Below are 16187 nucleotides of genomic sequence, written 5' to 3'. Positions count from 1 at the left end.
GATAAAATGTTTTTCCCCAAAATTTGTCATCTAAAACCTGTATCTAATGGTTCTGGAAAATTACTTTGGCTTTCATATGATGATTAAAAATAAGGCAAATACATAATGCATTCAGCTAACATCTTATGGCAAAATTATGGATGGAACATATTTTTCACTACAAAAAAATAAAAATATGTGTAAGCACATATTTTTCACTACAGAATTTTGAGGCATCTCCGTAGCCAGGTGGGCAGGAGCAGCAGTGCGTTGCACACGCTTCTTAAGACATTCTTTTCACAGTCACAAACATATGGACTGAATGTGAAGCTCAGGCATATTGCAGAGACTAAGGATTATTGAAATGTTGTCTTAGATATTTCTTTTCACTGAGGCTTGTAGTTCATGATGAGATGGGACCTGAACAGATGAATTCTTTATATAATTTTTATTCTAGTTATTTAAATTTTGGTATCACATTTTACAAAATTTCCTTCCTTTGGAAGTGCTATCTGCAGAAAAGATGAAAATGTCTAAGCAAGCATTGTGTACTTTCATAAATTCTTTCCAAAATATCTATTCTGATTTCCTTGCAGAATACTGTAAATTATACATATTTGTATGCCTTGTATATGTGTACCCCATCTTATTTCATATATAATGCAAATGTGTCACAAATATGCAACACTGCTAAATCAAAACATTTATAATTACTGTAAATGGAATTGATAAAACAGTAAACATAACATTTGAAGAAAGGAAAGTTCAGATCGCAACATCTGTAATGATGAGAATCAGTAGTGAAAAGTTTCACACTACACTGACATTTTGTTTAGTAAGAACTTGTGAATTTGTGTTTCAAGTATGTGTAATAAGATTTTTTTTCCAAAAATTTTATTTCTAAAACCTGTTACAGAAGGAAAGTTATGATGGAGGGATTTCAAGATAATTTGACATGATTTTGTAACTCTACCAGGAGCTTGCTCTGAATACTGCATATTGCTGGCCAGATAAATACAGGGTGTCCGGGCGCCTCCATAGCCAGGTGGGAAGGAGCAGCAGTGCGTAGCACACGCTTCCTGATTAGACCGGGGTTCGAGCCCGTCACCACCAAATACGAAGGATGCGGAAAGGTCAGGGAATGACCACTGCATATCCCGGAGCAATATGGCCTTAGTTGCTAATGCTCCTAAAAACCAAATAACAATAACAAACAGGGTGTCCATAAATGATGTTTCCGATTTTAATATTTTTTCATTCAGAATTACTTCAAGTTACACTCATGAAACACATACCAGCTGAAAGAGCAATTCAATAAGTTTTATAAAGGTACATAAAGTCATTGGTAAAGTTCACTGTGGGCACTATGAATAACTTGAACGATATCATAGCGATATTCAATCTCCTGCCACATGCTGTGCTTCATTTTGCAATCATTTTACCAAAGGCCTCTGTGATCCATGCCTTCAGCTCCTGTGGTGCCGTTGGTAGTAGAGGGATGTACACATTAAGAACTCTATTGGCGTCAGATCAGGTGACCTCGGAGGCCATTCCATATGGCCTCCATGCCCAATTCAACGCTGAGGAAAATGTTCATTCAGGTATGACTTCACTTCATTATGAATATGCAGAGGGGCACCATGTTGCTGATCATACTTGTAATTTCCTCTGCAGTATTAACCATTCACTGACTATGTCTAAGTAAATGAACCCTGTCACCGTTGGTTCGATGAAGAAGAATGGCCCGTACAGCTTTCCTCGAGACATTGTGGCAAAAACGTTAACTTTGAGACTGTAGTGCTGGGTAGTGGGTAGAATGCAAAACTGGCAGTCGATTGCCAATTTTAAAAAAACTCATTGAATTGATCTTTCAGTTGGTACGTGTTTCATGAGTGTAGCTTGAAGTAAAAAATATCGAAATTGGAAACATCATTTACAGACACCTTGTATATGTATTCTATAACATTAGGAGCATTCTTGAGTGAACTTGATTCATTAGCTGAATTAATTAATATTCTTAAGGTTTACTGTTTTACATTTAATTTAAAGATTTTTAATTTGAATACAAATGTGATCTGTTTTATTGTACATAGAATTTGTTGTTTATGTTTGCATTTACATACATTGTAAATGGAGTTATACTTCTCTGTAATGTATAATAAAGTGAAATAAATGAATGAAAATATGAGATTGTGGCCAAACTGATATAGCTTTCTGAAAGGATTGTTATTCTGTTTCAGTTAATGCTGTTGATTCTGGTTTAAGTTGATAATTGAGTTTTTTATTTTTATTTTTATAAGTACATTAGAGTTTATGAGGAACTTCTTCAGAGTCTTCAGAAATTCCAGAATGGCACCAGTAAAACACTTTGTCAAATAGAAAAAAAAGTACATATGGAGCTACCTGACATTCCTATTGGTCTTTCTATTGTGGAACTTGCCGAAGATGCTGGTTTTGTTGCTCAGGTGGAGGATTTTATAGAAATATGGCAGAAGGAAATCTCTGCATATTTATTTGATGTTACGAACAAGGTACATAAACTTTTAAATTTTGGAAAAAATAATACTACTGAAGAATTTTATTTAAATAAAAATTTTAAATAAGCTAATTAAATGAAAATAATGGTTGTAAAGATAATAAAATTATAGTAAGATAGTTAAATGTAAAACTTGGATGTCTATTATACTAAAAGATTACATTAGTTATGGTAAAATTGGACAAAAATTCTGCTTCACACCCCCAACCTCCATCTGAAGAACCGTTCTCATATTCTTTTATGTTTTCATTGAAACATGTGAAAAAACTGTAAATGTAATGTTTTATATAAATGGATTAATTTTTTGAAATGAACCACTCTTTACCATATGGATAATGCAAAATTAATATATTAATTAAGTGCTTAGATTTAATTCCTAAATTCATTACAAAGGTGACATTTCAGGATACTTGCCAGAACCCATGATCATACCATACAGGACTAAAATAAGGGGAAAATTTGCATTCTAAATAATTTTTGAAATTAAATTCGAATAAAATTTTCAAATTAAATTTGAATAAAATTTTCAAATTAAATTTGAATAAAATTTTCAAATTAAATTAATGTTCTTAATAGTTTTCAAATTAAATTTACATTCTTAATGTTTTCACAATATCGCAATGAAATCAGAAAATAATGATCCCAAATAAGTGAAAAAGTTTTAATAAATTAATCAGAGTCATAAAATTAATAAAATTACAATATGCAGTTTTTAGTCACAAATAAATGAAATGAAAATGTAAATTTACAAATTTAAAATTTATAATTATAAATTATAATTTAAATGTACATAACATCTCATATTGTGAAGGAATTCACGATATGAGATGTTATGTAATGATGCCACTCTACACACGTTTGGCTGGTTTACTGTGTTAGAAATGATGCTAATGCACTAACTTATAACAATAAAGTTACATAAAATGTATTTTAAATAGACATTAAATATATCAAATATTCATTAAATAAATATTTAATACCTTACCTAATAATGTTCAGTGTTTTACTGTTTAGCTGTTACAAATTATATGTGGTTGCAAGATCTTGGCTGTAGTTTCCTCAAGCAGCATGTTTTATGATGCCAATCAGAGTCATGCTGTGATATGATTTGACAGTTTGTTGATTATCAAACTCCATATATACAATTTAAGCTGTGAATTGTTTTGGTAACTGTGTTGTGTGCACATTTCTCATTTGCATACTTTGCAATTATATGCATCATGCACATTGGAAAATCTGAATTTTAAATTAACTTAAGCTTTTGATAAAATATATTACTAACTTATATGCCTGCAGTCCTCAAAGATGACTTTAGGCATGTTTGTTAGTGGTATATTCTCTAAAAAGTTTTTAGAGGAGTAGAAGAGAAATAAGTTAGTAGGCATATAAGTTAATAGCTTAAAGTTTTTTGGTCTTCCTTTATTTTATTTATTTATTACAGTTGAAGCTCTCAAAGAAGAGATTGAAACGTATGGTTGTTTTTAAAAGTATCTGTTTGTGATTGTTTAGGTTTCAAAATTTAATACATTTATGTTAATTACATGCAGTGAAGTTTTATTTTATTTTAGTAATTATTTATATTATGAAAATTTCTTTTTATAATTTTAGCATTTGTGATTGATTATGATAATTTAGAGTTAAAGTGAACACAGAATTGTTAACCAGAAAATAAAAAAAAAAATCAATTAAATATTACTGATTCATGACCATATTATAAATAAAAAATTTATAAATATGAAAAAACTCTTTTTTGTTGCTTCCTTTATATATGCTTAGTGTAAGAGTTTTGTTTTTGCATTTTATTAAGGATAGGTCTGAGTATCCTTTTTTTAATGCTGATTGTATTAGTAGTAACAAATAATGCAAGGAAGCAAGCTTATACAACATCAGCAAAAAAGAAAAAAAAACAACATCATCTCTCAAACTATCAGATGGAAATTCATTCCAATAATCAGTTACTCTCTGACTGAAAGGAAATCTTTTCTGCAACCACTCTTTTCAATTTAAAACAATGTGTGGTGTATAATCCAAGAAAGAGCAAGGATTCTATCAGCATTTAGTTTTCTCGATCCATTTAAAGCCATTTAAAGAAAGATAATCTGCCCTAAAAAGCAGAAATTAAAATCCTTAAACACCTCAGTTAGATTTCCTAGTAGGTGTCTAGTTTCCAGATGCTGCAATTTGCAGAACTGCAGTCTTTCTTGGTAAAAGTACCCTTACCAAGAAAGACTGCAGAATTAGGTGTCCCTGACTATTGCTCTTCCTCTGCATCTGTTCAAACAGATCCAGATCATTAAAATATGGCTTTCAGACATATGCAGAACCAAAGTTGCAACCTAAAGATTGCCTTACACAACTGGATAATTACCTCCTTGTTCCTGCTGGAAAAATTCTTGTAGTCATTGACAGAATTGTATTGCAGATTGTAATTGTAAATTGTATTGTAGATTGTGATTGTAAATTGTATTGTAGATTGTGACTGTAAATTGTATTGTAGATTGTGACTGTAAATTGTATTGTAGATTGTGACTGTAAATTGTATTGTGATTGTAGATTGTTTCTATATTGTATTGTAGATTGTTTCTATATTGTATTGTATATTATAGTAGGCCTATCATGATAGTCTTCCTTTTCATATGTTGATGTTATCTTTAATGTTGTCAGATTCTTTGGATAAAGTTCAGTATATATGTTCTAGTTAAAGATTCAGGAAAAATAAAAATTAATCAGTTCTGTTAATACAGTGCAAATATTTCTTTATTAAGCTTAAGCTCAGTTACAAAATCTTATCCAGATCTTTTAATTTTGTTTTATTATTTAAGCTTTTGATAATCTTATAATAATAGTTTTGATACCTGTTTTATAGGTTTCTAAAGCTAGCGGCCCTCTAATGGAAGTTGAACTTTGGCAAGAAAAAAAAGCAGAATTAGGTGCCCTTTCAGACTATTTACATATTACTCAAATTGAAACGGTAGTAAAAGTGTTAAAAATGACTGAAAGCATGGCTGTAAGTGGTTTTTTAGACAAATGTGAAGAAGTGCGGCAGTGTTTTTTGAAAGCTCAAGATAATGTGAAATTTCTTGGAACTTTAGAACCTTACCTAAAGGTAAATGAATTCTATTGAATATAAAAGTTAGTTAGCATTTTGTTTGCTAATGTGGGGTTAAAGTAGCACATTTGGCAGCCCCTCTGTTAGCAGACATGTATTACCAAATTACAGGATTTTCTAATACATGATCTGCCAAAAGAAGCACATTTGCCAGACCCTGTATTAGTTTTTATATTATGAATTTTCTCAAGTATTATTTATAAACTTTTTTTTTCCTCAGATTCAGAGATAGAATTTTCATGAAGAATAGTTGGAAAATTGAACAGTTCTCTTATTGTTGAACTTTTCTTCAGTGTTCTCTTTCTTCTAAGTGTTTTCTCTCATTGCAACTCAAAAAGTATGCCCTCCATGGCAGCAGATTGGGTTCACCACTAGTTTGTGTTCAAATCCCATTGGAGAATGGAGGAATTGTTAAATACCACTTCATTTGAGGCTGTAGCTGTCCAGTCTCAGGCAGAGGACGTAATTAAAGTAATTTCAGGTTTGGCTGATGAAAACACAGTTGTACAGACATAATCCCCTGGCTTCATGCTGTAATAGACTCTGTTTACCTTTAAAATCATATCTCAAAATGAATCAAGAGGATTCAGCAATTTCAAGTTCCATTAGATCAGTGGTTTTCAACCGGGGTGCCGCAACAACATTCCAGGGATGCCACGTAATTTGGATTTAAGTTATTAAACTTATTATTATTTTTTAAAAATTTATATGTTTATTTCATTATAAAAAGGTGTACAGTATCTTTTTAATTTTTTGGTGATCTATAATTGATGTTTACTTAGTACCTCTATATAAAGAATAAAATTATTATATGCTGTATACATATAATTTGTATTACGAAATGTAATTTTTATAATTATATTATTGTAATAACTATCATATATATATATATGCAGAGAGAGAATCGGATCTAACAGGCAGAAAATTGAGTAGGGGTGCCGCAAAATAAAATAAATTACTCAGAGGTGCTGTTATTAAAAAAGGTTGAAAACCACTGCATTAGATGTTCTTTGGTAAATTTTTATGGGCATTTCAAAAAACTATCATACACATACAGTAGAGCTTCTATTTTCTGTTCCATCCGTGAAACCAAGCAAAAGACATAATCTAGCTTGTAAGCAAATATACATTGCTGACAAATCTTACATGTTTTGGAAAGTGCTTCCATTAAAAACATTTGTCACCCAAACTGAAAGAACTGCACTTGCATGTAAAAACAGCAAGGAGCATGTAACTATAACGACATAAGCCAATGCCACTGTCACACACTACAAGCAGTTTTAACACGTGTGTATAGTGGTAATAGAGTACATCATTGTAGTTATACACTCTTTGCTGCTTTTATATGTTTGGTTACATCAAGAAATTTTTAAAAGCTGGATTTTTCATTGCTTCATTCCATCTGTAAGTGAACATTTGAAATCAAAGGATCTCCCAGAAAAAGTGTTTTTTATTTCTTATGGAGCTGTAGTATGGCATAGGTTGGTAAGTTTACTACAGAACATCTGCATACAACAGCTTGGATGGATTTCTTGCACAAGCTGTACAACAGTTCGGACAGATTTCTTGCGCAAGCTGTATTCTTTATGAATGGCACTTGGAATCTTTCTCAAAATGAATCAAGAAGATTTAGCAATCTCAAGTTGTATTAGATGATTCTTGGTAAATTTTTATGGGCTTTTCAAAAAACCATCACACACACACACAATGGAACTTCTATTTTCCTTGCTTTCAACCACGTGTTTTGAGTTGGTATAAATTTGTTGTAGTCACCATCATCATCATCAACATCAACCATTTTCAATCCACTGCAGGATGAAGGCCTCTCCAGCAACTTTCCAGTTCCTTCTGTTTTGTGCAATGGCCATCCATTTACTACCCACAAACTCATGAATTTCATCTGACAACCTCCACACTGTCCTTCATGGACTAATGTTATTAGTGGAGTCCCCCAGCAGTCCATGTTTGGCCCATTGTTGTTTTCTGTATTTTCTGTCAACAATATTGATGAAGCTATATCAAGCTTAATGTCCAAGTTTGCAGATGATACGAAGGTTGATAGGGTTGTAAGGACAGTCATCATCATCAGCCATTTTCAATCCAATGCAGGATGAAGGCCTCTCCGGTAACTTTCCAGTTCCTTCTCTTTTGTGCAATGTACTTGCATTTACTACCCATAAACTCGTGATTTCATCTGTCCATCTTCATCACTGGCTTCCAGCTTTTCTTCTAGCTCCTCTTGGGTATCATTCTGTTATTTTCTTAGTCCATCTGCCATCATGTCTTCGAGATATGTGTTCTGCCCAAGTTCATTTCAGTTCTTTAGTTTTGATAAGAATGTCCTTTATTTGTGTTTACTGCCTAATCCACGTGTTTCTCTTCTTATCTAACAGTCTGATTCCTAATATAATTCATTCCATTCTTCACTGTGTTTAAGTTCTCTTCCATTCTTCACTTTGTAGTTTTAAGCTTCTCTTCCATTCTTTTGGTGAGTGCCCAAGTTTTCCTTCTATAAGTCATGGTGGGGAGTGTACATTGGTTCATTATTGTACTTTTCAGACAAATTGGGATATTGCTTCTCAGTTGAATATATTTCCTGAATGCTATCTATCTGAAATTTCATACTTGTCCCAGTTAATTATATGAATACACCCTTTTCAGTTACTGCTTCTTCAATGATTATATCCCTTTCTGTGGCCTACTTATTCATCATTACTACTGTTTTAGCCATATTCATCTTTAGTCTGAAATCCTTACTAACTCTGCATAACAGACATTGGGGGCAAGAGTACACATGAACAGGTGAAGTTTTTACGGCTCCAGCTAATAGAGAAGTTTTTGCTTTTTTATTGACTTAAATTGGCATATTAATTTATTTTCTAGAGTTGCTTTATATTCCTAGTAACAATATTTTAGTTTAATTTAAATAGAGATTTTGTAGGTTATTACTTAGTATCGATAAGGGTATCAAAACTATGTGTTGAACAAGTTTTGCATCACCCTCGAATGCTAAGTTTTTTAATTATATTTAGATGCTTTATTGACGTAATTGTTAGATTAAATTATTTTCTATAAGTAGCTTATAGACCTAGTCAAGCTCCGTGGTTTACTTTGAATTTAGATTGCACAATTTGGAAAGTAAATAATACCTTGTGTCCGTAGATTTACTGTTCATAACTTGCCACCATTGTTATACAATACGTGTACTAGCGTAAGGTTTAACGGAAAACTAGATAGCGTAAGGTTTAAAGGAAAACTAGATAGCGAGTATAGTATTATCAATTAATCAGTAAAATTTATTAATCTTATTAAATTTCATTGTCAATTGAATTGTACTTTTTTAACTAAATAAATATAGCTACCTAGTTTTTACAAATGTAACATCATAAATTAATACATATAAGTTGACAGGGGGATAAGAAAGTCATATAACGTAACTTGGAGATAATATTCCATACCGAAATACATATATATAGTGTTATAACTGCATTGGGATATAGGTTTAGGGTTATATTTTGTATTAGAATTTTATTGAACTTGAATAGAAACCATGACACAGACCAGAGCAGCAAAGTAAAAGGCTCAAACTAATGGAAGTGCTGTGGCTCAGTGGAGAACTGAGGGGGGGTGGTTTCCCTCTGAATCACAGTCCATTGAAATGCACTGCTTGTGTGATGTTTGTGGAGCAATCAGGAACGGGACATGATATATGCCAAGGGAAATGTCTTTGTGTGTGCACGATGTAAGGAGTGTGAGAAAATCAGATGCCAACTCAGCATTGTTACGGGCTTATATGAGAGCTTGAAGGACAGGGTGGATGCCCTCGAAGGATTTAAATTGAGGGGCCCATCAAGCTCTCAGCTGCCCACATCAATGCCAAAGCTTGTACTTGAACATCACACAATACAGGGGCAACCCCCAAGGCAGAATGCGCTGGTCCCAAAGGAACTAGTTGTTGTAGGTGACTCTATTGTCAGGGAAACGGGGCTCTTATTGTTCCCCATTTCCCTGAAGGATAGATGGAACAGGACCAGGGTATATCTGCCAGGAGCAAAGGTTGATAACATTGTAGAGCAGATATCATCTTTTAAGGGTACAAAAGGTGATTGTTGTACATGTTGGTACAAATGATATTAAGAGTTAGGAGACCGGTGAAATTACTTAACAAGTACAAGTCAGTGCTGAAAAAAAGCCATGAGTTAGGGTTTGAAAGTGTCTACAATTCTGCCCAGACACGATAGGAGGGAGTATATGAGGAGAGCCTTTCGATCAATTCGGCCCTGGAGAGATTGTGCAAGGCTCAAGGGGTAGAATTGTTCTCAACCTGGTCTGTGCTTGTTAACAGGAGAGACTGCTTCTACAGGGATTGGATACACTTAAATAGAAAGGGTGCAAGAATATTTGCTGATGCTGTCGACGCAGAGTTAGGTGGGTCAGAAAACTGCTAGCTTAGGGGGATACACGTACTAATAGATTAACAATAGCTGCTGGTACAGGTGAAAGGGATTCTTGCACTTCTTCTGTTGAAAAGCAATTGAGCAGAAGCATAGAAAGCAAGGCAATGGGGATTTCCAGGACTGCTGGGAGTCATAGTGGGATGTGTTATGGTAACTAAGAGTAGAAACAGGTGCATATATACTTGCATATACACCAATGCTAGGAGTATAGTTAATAAATTCGATGAGCTTGAAGTCACTCACACACTAGCATGGCTTTTGTAGATTTATTGGATGATTGTGTTCTACAGCTGCATGTTCGGGAGGCAACTAGAGGGAGTAATACTCTTGATCTGATTATCAGTAGTGATTCTTCATGCATTAAGAATCTGCAGATAAAGGAACCACTAGATGGCAGTGATTGCAGTGTGCTGAAGTAGATTTACTCAAAGAGGTAACTACCATCATGTTTAAAGGGAAGAGTTTTTGCTTTCGTAAAGGTGACTACGTTGGTCTGAGGCAGTATTTAAATTCTATACAGTGGGACCAACTGATGATATTACCAACAGCAAATTCAAAATGGGAAGCATTCAAAGAATTAATCATGGAAGCTACTAGGCTTGTCATACAAACTAAGAAATATTGTTCAAGATTTAGGCCTAAATGGATGTCAGATGAACTAATTAGACATGTGAAAGAGAAGAAAAATGCATGGGATACATATAAAATAACAGGTAACACAGAAGCCTATGATAGATATAAGCTGGTCTGTAACCAAGTCACAAAGGAGGTTAGGAAGGTAAAGGCAGATTACGAGAAATCTTTGGCAAAGGATGCAAAGAAAAAAGCAAAGAGTTCTTTACTATGTAAACTCTAGAAAGAAGGGGATGAATCAGATTGGTCCACTTGATGTTGATGGTTCAACTGTTGATGAACCTGCTTGGGTAGGTAACAAACTAAATGAATATTTTGCATTTACATTCACACATGAGGAGATATTCATGGAGGGGAATGCCAGAGTTGTATTAAACTCTGGCAGTAAGCTAGATAATCTTGTAATAACCAAGAGTAAAGTGGAGGAGAAATTGTTGAAGATAGACATAAGAAAGGCACCTGGGGTGGATTGAATATATCCAGTTATATTAAAGGAGGCAGCAAAGGAAGTAAGCAAACCATTTGCCATAATTATGAGAGCTTCCTTGGACTCAGGGGAAGTCCAAGGACTGGAGTTGTGCAAATGTGACCCAATCCACAAAGGAGGATCAAAGGGAGACACACGTAATTACAGACCTGAGTTTAACTTCTGTTCCAGGGAAATTAATGGAGGCACTGGTTAAAGAAGCATTGCAGAATCATCTAGACAAGACATCAGTTATAGCTTAGATGCAGCATCGGTTTGTTAAGAGTAAGTTTTGTCTGACCAATTTTGACAAATGACAAATGACATTAGCATTAGTAGAGGCATATGATGCAAGAAAGCAAGCTTATGCAGCATCACCCAAAAAAAAAAAAAAAAACCCTTCCACTTCACCCCTCCGTTCGTTCGAAATACCTGTCCAGCTGAGCTTTAAATTTATTTAGGCTATCAACTTCCACAACAAGGGATGGAAGTCTTTTCCACCAACCAACTACCTGCTGGCTAAAGGCAAATTTCTGCACATCTATCCTACATCTGTCTTTCCTGAATTTGAATTTATAACCTCTCAGGTGATTATTCTGAGCAAGAATCCCATCAGCATTGAGCATGCTCAAACCATTCAAGGCTTTGTACACCTCTATCAGATCACCTTGCCGGTGCCTAGTCTCCAGACACTGTAATTTGCAAAACTTAAGCCTTTGTTCGTAAGAGCAACCCTTCGTTCCATTCACTAATCTTGTTGCCCTTCTCTGTACTCGTTCCAGCAGCTCTACATCTTTCTTGAAATGAGGCCTCCAGGTTGATTCCTTTCTGTGACCAGTCTAATCTTCTGAAAGCTTCCTCTAGGGCAGCAGTAAACAAGTTCAGAGATATTGTGTCTCCTTGTTCAACTCCTTTATTAATTTTAAATTTGCTACTGTTTTTGTGTAGTCTAATGAATTATGTAACATTCTCATATATTTTTTAAAAATCACAATGTATGGTGTGTCTATGCCCTGTCTTTCCATTTCCTTATGTGTATGGAGTCAAATGCCTTTTTATAATCCACAAATACTAGGCATAATGGTGTTTTATATTCATTTGCTTTCTCCATTAGCTGTGATATTATATGAACGTGACCCATAGTTGAGAAAATCAACTATGTGGGACAACAAGCTAATTGGTCTATAATTTCCAATTTCTGATTTGTCTCTTTATGCAGAAAAATTATGATTGCATTATTCCACTCCTTAGGGGTCACCCCTTTGCTAATGTATTTTGTGAAGAGTCTTGACAGTTTCTGTGTCATGTCTCTTCCTTCAAATTTGAATAACTGCACAGTAACTTCATCTTCCCCTGAGGCTTTCTGATTCTTCATTTTCTTGAATGCATGTTCTACCTCATCAGGAAGGATATCAGCTATGTCGTATGTGTTGCAAATTTGTAATTCATCTTCCCCACTGCTGGCATCATTCCCTTGCTCCTTATAATACTTTATAGTCTTCTGCTATTTGAATTATGCCTTCTCTGTTATTTATAAGTACACCATCACTTTTCAGATTCAGTATCATTTGTCTTTCTGTATTACTGCTCATGATTGCTGATTTAAGTCCTTTGTTTTCCCTTGATTCTTGTTCTACTTTTCTTGTGTTAAATCGTCTTACGTCCTCTCTGAGTCTCTTTGTAATGGCTTTGCATAACTCGGTATACTCAATTTTTTCCTTGCAAGTGTTTATCTTACTCTTCATTTGTCTTCTTTGGTCCATCACAACAAGTGTTTCTTGACAAATTTTTTCTTCTTTGGATTTCTTTTTACTTATAGGTTTCTTATGCTTAATCACTTTCAGAAAGTTGTTGTATTCCTCGTTGACATTGACAAGACACCATGTGCTACTCTTGCAGAGGTAGTGCAGATGGTCTGCAAGAGTAGCTCATGGTGTCTTGTCAGTGATATACAGGAATTTTTCTAGCAGCAATAAGGAGGTGATTATCCCCTTGTATAAGGCAATGGTCAGGCCATGCCTTGAGTACTGTAATCAGATCTGTAGGCCTTATTTTAAGAAGGATGTAGAGCTGCTGGAACGAGTACAGAGAATGGCAACAAGATATAGTGAATGGAACAAAGGGTTGCTCTTATGAAGAAAGGTTTAAGTTTTGCAAATTACAGTGTCTTCAGACTAGACACCTGCGAGATGATCTGATTAAGGTGTATAAGGCCTTGAATGGTTTGAGTATGCTCAATGCCGATGGGATTCTTCCTCTTGCTCAGAATAATCACCTGAGTTGGCATAAATTAAAATTGAGGAAAGACAGTTGTAAGATAGATGTGCGGAAGTTTGCCTTTAGCCTGTGGGTGGTTGATTTCTGGAACAGACTTCCATCCATCGTAGAAGTTGATAGCTTAACTAGATTCCAGGCAGAATTAGACAAACATTTGGAGCCAGTGGATGGGTGAAATGAGAAGTTTTTTTTTTTTTTTTTTTGCTGATGCTATAAAAACTTGCTTTCTTGCATCATATGCCTATGCTAATGCTAAAAGCTTTTGACATGGACTGTTATCTTGGTCTGCAGAAGCTCAAACTTGTTCTTAAATTCCAGTACAGAAATAATATATGAAGGTTTCAATTCATCAAATGGATAAATTAAGACCCCAAAGAAGGAGAATGTTGATAACGTAAAAACTCCTTCTTTGTGATCTCTTAAATGATGAATTTAAAATCGGTATTCAGGCATTTAAAGACAATAGATAAGATTATTCAAACAAATGATCCGAGTCCCTGAATGAGTGATTCTGCAGCACATCTGCATAAAGTAGTTTAAAGCTTGTTTTGGTGTTTTATTTATTTTATTTGTTTGTGTTTTATTTGGTGTGCTATTTCTCTTATTCACCACTTGGAAAATTCTGAAACCACAAGGGTAGATTCTTTACTTCATAATATGCTAATATAATTCCAGTTGTAGATATATTGCCAAAGACATTATTGTGTTATGTATCGTTTAAATTGCATGGCTGTTTTCAGAAATATTAAATTAATAACACAAAAAAAGACATGTAGACCTTTGTCCATCTCAGGCATAAAAATATGGTGATTACATATTTTTAGTTCTGAATAATTAATTGTTTAATTAAGTTTAATTAACTGTTTACTTATATTGATTAAGATTTTTCAAGTTAAAAATTTGCAGTAATAAGAATATTTGTATTTTTTATTACATAATTATGGAGTGCAAAGATTTAAATGGGATTGTAATTCATAAATTTTAGTTGAAGTTTTAATTAGACATCTGTGCTAATTTTTTACAGAATTTGCACAAAGGCACTCCATTATCTGTTGCAATGGAAACTATACCTCCCCTTTTGGATACCCTTCGTTTGGTCTGGACTCTATCACGGTATTATAGTCAGGATTCTAAAATGATGCATTTAATGGATTGTATTGCCATGGCTATCAAAGAACTTGTGACTGCTGCCATTAATGTTAAACCATTATTTAAAATGCCTCTCAATGAAGTAAGTTCATTTTTGTTAGCCAAATATGAAAATTTTATTTAAAAAAAAATTGTGTAAAGAATTATTGTAAAGTGTATTCAGAGTTTAAATGAGAAAACTAAAGCAAGAAATTGGTTAAAATTGTTTGTACATTCTTTGAGAAGTGTATTATTAAGTAAATAAATTTAATATTTTATAATCTAATAAAATCAGACACATTTTATTGTGCGAACAAATGCCATTATATGCCATTATCTATACTTTATCGTAATAAAAGGAGCCATTAACTGTGTTGCAGTTTATAATAAGTGTCTGAATCAAAGTGACATGAAGTTTTCAAAGGGGGAAACTTCTAGGGCTTTGAATGCATATTTAATAACAACGGTAATAACAGTGAATGCACAAGGGAATGTACATCAGTTTCTGTGAGTATGTTTCTTCACAGATATATGAAAAATGTAGACTTTTTGGGATTTCAAGCGCCATTACTGAATTATACAGCCTCTAATTTCTGATCAGGCATGTGGTGACTGATAAACCATGATGTAAAATAATAAGGAAATAAATAAAATGAACATTTTTTTTTTTTTTTTTTTTTTTTTTATGTGAACCCCAAACACGAGAGGTATTAGAACCTATAGTACTTAGTACCGTGCTTGGGTTGGAGGTTGAGAAGATGAAAGAAGATATTTGTTGACATTGGACTTGAACTTCTGTAGATTGTAATTTTCAGGAAATACGTATGAAGGAAAGTTGTTCCAGAAAACAACAGTTGAATAAATAAATGAGGAAGATGAAAAGTCGGTTCTGTGGGTTTGAAGTTGGACAGTAAATGGATGTTGGCTGGTGGCGGCACGTGTTCGGACTGTTTTGAAAGAGAGAGAGGGAATTATAGAAGCCAATTCAGAAGAACAGTGCCCATGGAAGTATCTGTAGAAGAGGCATGCAGCAGAAACAGTACGTCTATGAGAAAGCGAGTGGAGAGATTCTGTTCGAGATGAATCATTAATTAACCTAACTGCCCTCTTCTGAATGGAATCAAGAAGCCTGAGAGAGGTTTTGGGGGCACCACCCCAGATGTGGGAACAATATTCCATGGCAGGGCGGATTTGCGATTTATACAGAGTGAGCAGCTGTTTGGAAGAAAAGTAATGCCGAGAGCGAAAGAGAAAACCAAGTTTTTTAGATGCAGAGGAAGCAATATTTGTAATGTGCTTGTGTTTGTGCCAAGAGAGATTGGAAGCCAGTGTAATCCCCAAAAGAGATATATCCGGGCTAGCCAGGTGGGTAAAGTGCCTGCCTGGCAACCCAAAGGTCGCGGGTTCGATTCCCGCCTCGGTCTTGGATCAAAGTACTGCAAAAAAACCTTGGGAGGTGGATTATGGCCACAGAAGCATATGCGCCAAAAACTACCAAAAAAAAAAAAAAAAAAAAAAGAGATATATCATTTTGCTTAGAAATCGGAGTGTCACTAAAGATAAGCATAGGAGCAGAAGAATCCTTTTTGCGAGATATAAGAC

General features: G+C 34.2%; 1 protein-coding gene across 1 annotated transcript in view; it reads left to right on the top strand.

Moving 5' to 3' along the window:
* The first annotated feature begins 3820 nt into the window (after window positions 1-3820).
* The window catches only part of LOC150089117 (dynein axonemal heavy chain 10-like), a 147043-nt gene continuing 134676 nt past the window's right edge, over window positions 3821-16187 (top strand). The window contains exons 1-3 of the mRNA XM_090387982.1: window positions 3821-3838; window positions 5382-5621; window positions 14482-14688. Coding sequence (XP_090244108.1) covers window positions 3821-3838; window positions 5382-5621; window positions 14482-14688 — 465 coding nt within the window. The remainder of the gene's footprint in view (window positions 3839-5381; window positions 5622-14481; window positions 14689-16187) is intronic.

This window comes from Mastigoproctus giganteus, chromosome 2 (genome assembly GCF_048544385.1).
Source record: "Mastigoproctus giganteus isolate SK-2022 chromosome 2, ASM4854438v1, whole genome shotgun sequence".
Lineage (NCBI taxonomy): Eukaryota > Metazoa > Arthropoda > Arachnida > Uropygi > Thelyphonidae > Mastigoproctus > Mastigoproctus giganteus.
Note: the sequence above shows the minus strand (reverse complement) of the source record. Positions and strands in the feature narration are given on the sequence as shown.